The sequence below is a fragment of the Chrysochloris asiatica genome, unplaced genomic scaffold (genome assembly GCF_000296735.1).
Source record: "Chrysochloris asiatica unplaced genomic scaffold, ChrAsi1.0 scaffold00106, whole genome shotgun sequence".
NCBI classification, from domain to species: domain Eukaryota; kingdom Metazoa; phylum Chordata; class Mammalia; order Afrosoricida; family Chrysochloridae; genus Chrysochloris; species Chrysochloris asiatica.
In genome coordinates this window covers 10,448,358-10,456,469 of record NW_006408624.1, presented here as the reverse complement: position 1 = coordinate 10,456,469, position 8,112 = coordinate 10,448,358, and the positions used below count along the sequence as shown (strand labels likewise).

Below are 8,112 nucleotides of genomic sequence, written 5' to 3'. Positions count from 1 at the left end.
AGGATCGAACATTGTTTCGTTCTGCTGTGCATGGAGTCGCTATGAGTCGGTTCCGACTCGATGGCACCTGACAACAACAACAACAACAGTAATTAAGAATGGGGGTTTGTGAGTCAGATTGTCTGGGTTTCATTCCTGTCTTTGCCCTTTTCTCACTACAAAATTGTAAGCAATGTAATTCCCAGTTTTTATTTATTTATGTTAGGAAGAAGCTACTGAGGAGCTTCTAGCTCTGTGTCTTATGTATAAAATGAGGATAACAATATTTAGTTACCTCATAGAGTTGTCTTGAGGATTAAATTAGATCACCTATATAAACTGATTGACATAGTATCTAATACACAGTGAAGTGGATTCTTGGCGTGGCGCTCTAGGATAAGCACTGGACCATAAGGTCAGTTTGAACTAATACAATGGCACTTAACAACAACAACACACACAGTGAAGTATCGAATAATATTAGCTGCTATTCCTGTTCTTTCCAACTCTGAAGTTTTGGTGCAACCTATTTCATCAGAAATGGAAAGGCTTAGATAGATTAGGAGACTGTTGAAAAGCACTAGAATTTGGTATCTCGGATAGAGAGTTGAGGCCAAATTTAAGGAAGCACTTGGAGCGTTAATTGAAAGACCTAACTAGGATGTTGTTGTTTTTAGGTGCCATTGAGTCTGTTCTAACTTTAGCAACCCTATGAAAACCAAATGAAACACTGCTGGGTCCCGTGGCAACCTCACCATCATTCCTATATTTGAGCCCATTATTGCAGCCACTGTATTATTTTGTTGAGGGTCTTCCTCTTAACCAAGCACAATGTCTTCCAGGGAAAGGTCCCTCCTGATAGCACATCAAAAGTGTGTGAGACAAAGTCTTGCCATCCTCTTTTCTAAGAAGCATTCTGGCTTTACTTCTTTCAAGACAGATGTCTATGTTCATCTGGCAGTACATGGTACTTGTAATATTCTTTGCCATCACCATAATTCAAAGTCACCCATTCTTCTTTGGTTTTCCTTTTTCATTGTTCAGCTTTTGCCTGCATATGAGGTGATTAAAAATACCATAGCTTGCTTAGTCCTCAAAGTGACATCTTTTGCTTATTAACACTTTAAAGACGTATTTTGCAGCAGATTTGTCCATATTTTCACAATTTGTTAATTAAATGGTACTTTCTTGTTGAATGACCATGAACAATTAACCTTTCTGCGCTTCTGTTTCCTCTTAAGGAAAATGAAAAATTTTAGCTAAGGTGCTTTCCTCCATCTTCATCATTACCTGTTTTTTTTTTTCATTGATTTAAGTTAACTATGAACATCAAGAAAGTGTTTTATATGTGGTGTGTGTACTTGAGTGTATGAGAAACAGAGTGAGAAATCATTTTTATTGATATTACCCAAAAATAATAGGTTACCAAAGATACCAGTTGACATATTTGAGTTCTTTTTAAAGAGATTATTATGTTCCCTTTCACACTCTGCTCTCTAGGTCATTGCTTGTTGTTGTTAAGTGCCACTGAGTCTGTTCCAACTCATAGCTAACCTGTCTAGGGTTTCCAGTGGGCAACTAGTGAGTTTAAACCTCCAGTCTTGTGGTTCAACATATCTTTTAATCCAGTGCTTATCCTACAGCACCACAGCAGGACTCCAGTCTTCTTTGTAGGTATATGAAAGTTATCCTATCACAGACAGATTATACCTCAAGATATGTCTTGAAATGTTCTTTTTGATGATAAATGTGACGCCATTCTTCTTCAATTTGTCATTCCTGGCAGATTAAACCATTTGATTGTCATATTCAAAATGACCAATACCAGTCCATTTCAGCTCACTAGTGCCTAGGCTATTGATGTTTATGTGTTCCATTTCATTTTTTACAATTTCCAATTCTCCTAGATTCATACTTTGTACATACTATGTTCCAGTTATTAATGGATATTAATTTTCCTCAGTTTCTCCTCAGTTTGAGTTGTGACTCATTGGCAAATGAAGGTCCTGAAAGCTTTACTCCATTTGTGTCATCACGGTCAGCTTTACAAAGGCAGCTCTTTCCCAGTTGTATTTTGAGTGCCTTCTAACCTGGGGGGGGGGGGCGCTCATCTTCCAGCATTATATCTGACAGTATGCTAATGTTATTCATCATGTTTCAATATTCGATATTCTAGTGCTATCTTATAGTGTTTCACTGAATTCTTCTGAGTGTTAGTCTGGAAGCTCAGCTGAAACCTGTCCAGCATGGGTGATCCTGCAGATATTCAAAATACCGGTGGCACAGCTTCCAGCATCACAGCAAAACACAAGCCACCACAGAATAACAAACTGACAGACAAGTGGTTGATCTCCTTTGTTGTTGTTGTTGTTGTTGTTGTTAGGTGCATAACAGAATGAATCACTGCCAGTTCCTGCAACAGCATCACAGTTGTTGCTACGTTTAAGCCCATTGCTGCTGCTACTATGCCAGTTCATCTCATTGGGGATCTTCTTCTTTCTCTCTGACCAAGCATGATGTCCTTCTCTAGAGACTGGTCCCTCCTGATCCATTCTGGCTTGTAAGGGCATTCTGGCTGTACTTCTTCCAACACAGATTTGTTTGTTCTTTTGGCAGTTCATGGTGTTTTTAATATTCTCCTCCAACACCATAACTCAAATGCATTGATTCTTCTACAGTCTTCCTTATTCATTGTCCAACTTTCACGCATATAAAGCTATTGACAATACCGTGGCTTGGATCAGGCTCACCTTAGTCGTCAAACTGACATCTTTGCTCTTGAGTACTTTAAAGAGGTCTTGTGCACACGATTTGCGAAACACAGTAGGTCATTAGATTTTCTTGACTGATGCATCCATGAATGTTGGTGGTTAACCCAAGCAAAATGAAGTGTTTGACAAATTCGATATTTTCTCCATTTATTGGTCCAGTGGTGAAGATTTTTGTTTCTGTACATTGAGGTGCAACCCATACCAAAGACTGTGCTATTTGATATTCATATTTTAAGTCCTCTGTACTTCCAAGGAAGCAAAGTTGTATCATTGCATATTGAAGGTTGTTAATGATTCTTCCTCCAATCCTGATGCCATATTCTTCTTCATATAAGCCAGTGTCTCTAATTATTTTTTCAGCATATAGATTGAATAAATATGGTGAAAAAATACAACCCTAGCAGACACCTTTTCTAATTTTAAATCATTTAGCATTCCCTTGTTTTCTGCTTCTTGGTCTATGTTCAGGTTCCTTGTGAGCACAATTAAATGTTTCAGAATACTCATTCTCTACAATGTTTTCTATAGTTTATCATGATTCACACAATAGAAAGGCTTTGTGTAATCAGTAACATACAGGTAAGTATCTTTCTGGTATACTCTGCTTTCAGCCAAGATCCATCTGATGTCAGCAATATCTCTTGTTCCATATCCTCATCTGAATCGGATTTGAACCTCTAGCAGTTCCCTGTTAGTGTACTGATGCAGCCATTTTGAGTTGTTTTTAGCAAAATTTTATTTGCATGAGATATTAATGATATTGTCTGATGATTTTAGCATTCCTTTGGGTTGCCTCTCTTTGGAATGGGCACAAATATGGATCTCTTCCAATCAGTTGGCCAGGCAGCTGTCTTCCATATTTCTTGCCATAGATGAGTGAGTGCCTTCAGTGCCACATCAGTTTGTTGCAAGATTTCAGTTTGTATTCCATCAGTTCCCTGGAGCCTTGTTCTTTGCCAATGCCTTCGGTGCACCTTGGATTTCTTCCTTCAGTATCATTAGCTCTTGATCATATACTACCTCTTCAAATGTTTGTATGTTGACAGTTTCTTTTTGGTCATTTATAAACATTTGTTAATCTAGTTTTTCATCCTTTTTGGGGGTTTTCAAGGAGAGTTTTTCTATTATGTATTATTCTGTCATCTTGGTTTTGGAGTCAGGATACTAGATTTATAGACTCCCACTACTTTGCAACATTACCTTGGACAAGTTACATTTCCTCTAGTAATGCTCATATTCATTATCTGTCTAATGAGGCATTTCTTCTATTTGGCCTTTAAGTTATTTCCTAAAAGTCTGTGTTAATGACTATCACAGTGTAAGTTGTAGCAATAGTAGCTGTATTCTAAAGGGAGAACTTTATATCGCCATTCCCTTTGAAATATATTTTTTATCTGTTACCTATTATTATCTCTGCTGCAGGATTTCGGCTAAATGCTTCCTCTTGGCCCATGTTCCTTTTGAAGACATTAAATGGAGCAGAGATGGCTCCCATCAGAATTTTCCACAAGGTATGGTGTCCCTCAAATATCACCAGCTGTAAGCTGATAAAGTCAAATACTTATATTCTCTCAATTAATGAACCCTATATGCCTGAGGAGGCTTTCTCAGAAACCAGTTGAAAAAATGGATTTTGTGAAGCAGCAATTCTCTGTGGGGTACTAATATTAGCCTATAAGTTAGGATTCCTAGTTTGTGGGTTCTACCTCAGCTAAGAACAAGCTATGTCCACTTGGAGCAAACTGTTAAATATCTTTTCATCTCATATGTAAAGTGAGGTTTTAACTACCTCACAGGATTGTTAAGAATTTAAAATGTATTTATTAGCTGTTGTTGTTGTTAAATCCTGTATAGGGTTTCCAAGGAGTGGCTACCTTGTGGTTTAAATCGACCTTGAGGTACAGTGCTTATCCCACAGCACCACACCAGGACTCCGTGTTTGTTAGTAAGGCATATAAAATAGAACATAAATCTAAAGGAGCTGTTCTTATTATAAACAAGTTCGATATAGTCTTATTTTCTAAACAAAGAGAATGGAAATAGACCAGTTCTTTCCGTGTCTAAATATATTTGGAGATTTATATATACTACTTTATATATACTAATTTCTTTAATAAGGAGCTCTGGTAGCGTAGTGGTTACGAATCGTGCTGCGAACCACAAGGTCAGCAGTTCGAAACTACCAGCGGTGTTCTGCTCCCGTAAAGATTTACAGCCTCGGAAACCCTGTACAGGGTCGCTATGAGTCGGAATTGACTCCACGGCACACAGCCACCACCACCACTTTCTTTAATACTCACAACTAACCTGATGAAATAGGGATTCTTATTTCCATTTACTGGTCAAGGAAACAAATACTTTTAAAAGAAACTTGCCCAAGATCCCATAGCTAGTAAGTTGTAGATTAGGCATCCAAAAGCTGTGTTTGCTCCTAAAAGGATACGGCAGTCATTCTGTTAGCAGTTAAATTATTCTAATAGGATTAGAGTTTCTGTTAAAGGGACTTATTTAGGCTTACCTATGCTGTTTTTAAGTCTATATCTTGTCTAGGTTCTGGTTTCCAAAATAAAACGTACTAAGTAACTTTAAAACCCTTTCAATACAAAATACCTCCAAATGCTAAAGGGAAAAAAAAAAAGAAATGTATCCCTTTAAATACTTTGCTGAGCTTACAAGAAGGTGTGAAATTTTTTCAGAGACTAAAAATGAAAAAGAAAAACCAGAGTGTTAAATGTATGCATGGAACCTGCAGTTGCCATAAGGGGCTTTGCCAATCTTATTTTCCAAGAAATTTGTCTTTTAATAGCTACACATGGACAGAAGATGAGGCTTTGGGTTTAGGCAAGGCAAGGATATAGAATTAAGATTGTCACATGAAGAGATAATTACATTGATGACAAACACTTTTTTTTGCAGGGACTCTGGGTTAAGATGGGAATGGGATCATATCTTCTGATAAGACAGAATCTTCCTTCCTTTAAATATAACCATATACAAGGTCGCTATGAGTCAAAAATGACTCAGCAGTACTTAACAATAATAATCTTGAGCACTGTGCTCTTTTAAGATTTCGTCTATATGGGATCAGATTGACAAGAGCAGCTTGAAAGATTAGATAACAACTTTAGGGGGCATTCAATTTTTTTTTTTTTAATGGGGGAGTACAACTCAGAAATGGAGGGTGAGAATGGCAGTACAGACTTCAGTCTGTAACCAGTGTCCCTGAATTGTACATGTAAAATCTGCTGAATTGGTATTTGTTTTGCTGTTTATATTCTCAGTAACAACAAAAATTAAATTAAAAACAGAATCTTACTGGTTTCAGATATAGTACTTGTGTTGCCTAGAAATCCCATAGTTGTATGAAGATATTTCTGAGTACCTACAGGAGTCCTAGGAGTCCTGGTGTGGTGCTGTGGGTTAATGCACCAGGCTGCAAAGCCGTTTGAACTGCAAGGTTGATGGTTCATGCTCACCAGTCACTCCTTGGAAACCCTATACAGGGTTGCTATGGGTCGGAACTGTCTCGACAGCACTTAACAACAACAACAGGAGTCCTAAGGATCTCTGGTATCATAGTGGTTACGAATCGGTCAGTAGTTTGAAACTACCAGCTGTTCCGTGGGAGAAAGATGAGGAGTTCTGTTACCGTAAAGATTTACAGCCTTGGAAACTTTTTACAGGGTCACTGTGGATCGTAATTGACTTGATGGCACTTAACAACAGCAACAGCAACAGAAGTCCTAGTATGGTACTGTAGGATAAGCACTTGACCGAAAGATCAGTTTAACTGCAAGGTTGATGGTTCGAACTCCTGGGAAACCCTCTGCAAGGTTGCTATGAGTCGGAATCGACTCAACAGCACTTAGCAACAACAACAACACAGAAGCAAACTCAAAACGTCTCATGGTACCAGATTTCCTGTCAGGTGGTATGGAAGTCCCAAAAGCAAGGTTGTATCACTGAAAATGAGCACCCAGTCTAGAAGTATAAAACCCTCAGGACAATCTAACACGATGAGTCAGTAGACTAAAAAAAAAGTTAGAACCTTAAGAACTTTCAGATAATAGCCGAAGTATCAAATTATGTATTCGAAAATGTCCTCGGAAACCCTGTACAGGGTCGCTATGAGGGAATCAAGTTGATGTCACATAACAACAACAGCAAGAAAATAAAAGGGAGGTTTTTTTAATGACAAAAATATAAATTCTACTTTTTAAAAGATTTGAAAAATAAGCAATTGGAACATCTAAAAATGAAATAATTATTGAAATAAAAAATAAACACCTTAGACATAAACAGTTATGAAATGAAAGATATTGTTGTTAAGTGCCATTGGATTGATTCAAATGAAAGATACATGTAAGTAAATTACCCAGAATGCACAGCGAGAGAAAAAGAGGTAGAAATATTAAAGAGAAGGTAACAGACAAGGAGAATAGTATTACCCAATATATGCTGAACATGAAATGCAGAAAGATTAATTAGAATAGAGAAGAGGCAATATTTAGAAGATAATTACAGCAGATTTTCCAGAGTATGTATTAAAGGCAGATGCATACCTTAAAACATCCTGGTATAACTCTAGAAAGCTAGGGCAAAAGAGCAGATCTGAGCAAGCTATGAAGCAGAATTCTCTAAAGGACTGCAGTTGGCCTAGCAGCACATTTCTTGACAACAGTCACGTAAAACAGAAGATAATGGAATAAGTTCTTCAAACCGACTAAGAAAATAGTAGTTCATTTTTACCTAGTTATACTATTGTAGAGACGCTGCCTAGCAGGAAGAGACTGCAGGGGCCAGCCAGGTTGTCCTACTCACCCCGAACGCGAGAACACCTTCCTAGCCTAACCATTGGATCCTGGCTTTGAGGCGGGGGTCGATCAACTTAGAGACCCAAAAGCCCAGCCCAAAGCGTCTCACTACAACCCAGTCGCCCCTGCTGTGCTTCTGCCTCTTGATTGACATCCAAGGACAAAAATCCCGCCTTTGAGCATAACTTAAGGGCCCTAGCACAAGGAGATTCCTATTTAACAGCAACCATGCAACCGCCATTCGTCTGTTTGTCGTGCTGTGGTGCTTTGAATTGCTTTGATTCTGAGTGCTATGCCACCGGTATTTTAAATAACCAGCAGGGTCACCCATGGTGGACAGGTTTCAGATGAGCTTCCAAAGACAGACTAGGAAGAAATAGTGACAAACTACTTCCGAATTGCTAGTCACTGAAAACTCTATGAATAGCAGAGAAACATTGTCAGATACAGGACTGGAAAGTGGGAAGGCACTCAGAATGCCTCCTCCAAGTAGAGAAAAGCTCACAGAACCTTCATTTGCTAATGGGCCACAAATCAAAATGAAGAGA

General features: G+C 38.3%; 1 protein-coding gene across 3 annotated transcripts in view; it reads left to right on the top strand.

Moving 5' to 3' along the window:
* SCMH1 (sex comb on midleg homolog 1 (Drosophila)) overlaps nucleotides 1-8,112 on the top strand; it is a 296,989-nt gene that overhangs the window by 164,492 nt on the left and 124,385 nt on the right. For 2 of the 3 annotated variants that reach the window (XM_006867602.1, XM_006867601.1), the window contains one exon: nucleotides 4,173-4,261. The exons of the other annotated variant lie outside the window; for it this stretch is intronic. In XM_006867602.1, coding sequence (XP_006867664.1) covers nucleotides 4,173-4,261 — 89 coding nt within the window. The remainder of the gene's footprint in view (nucleotides 1-4,172; nucleotides 4,262-8,112) is intronic. 3 annotated transcript variants of the gene reach the window in all.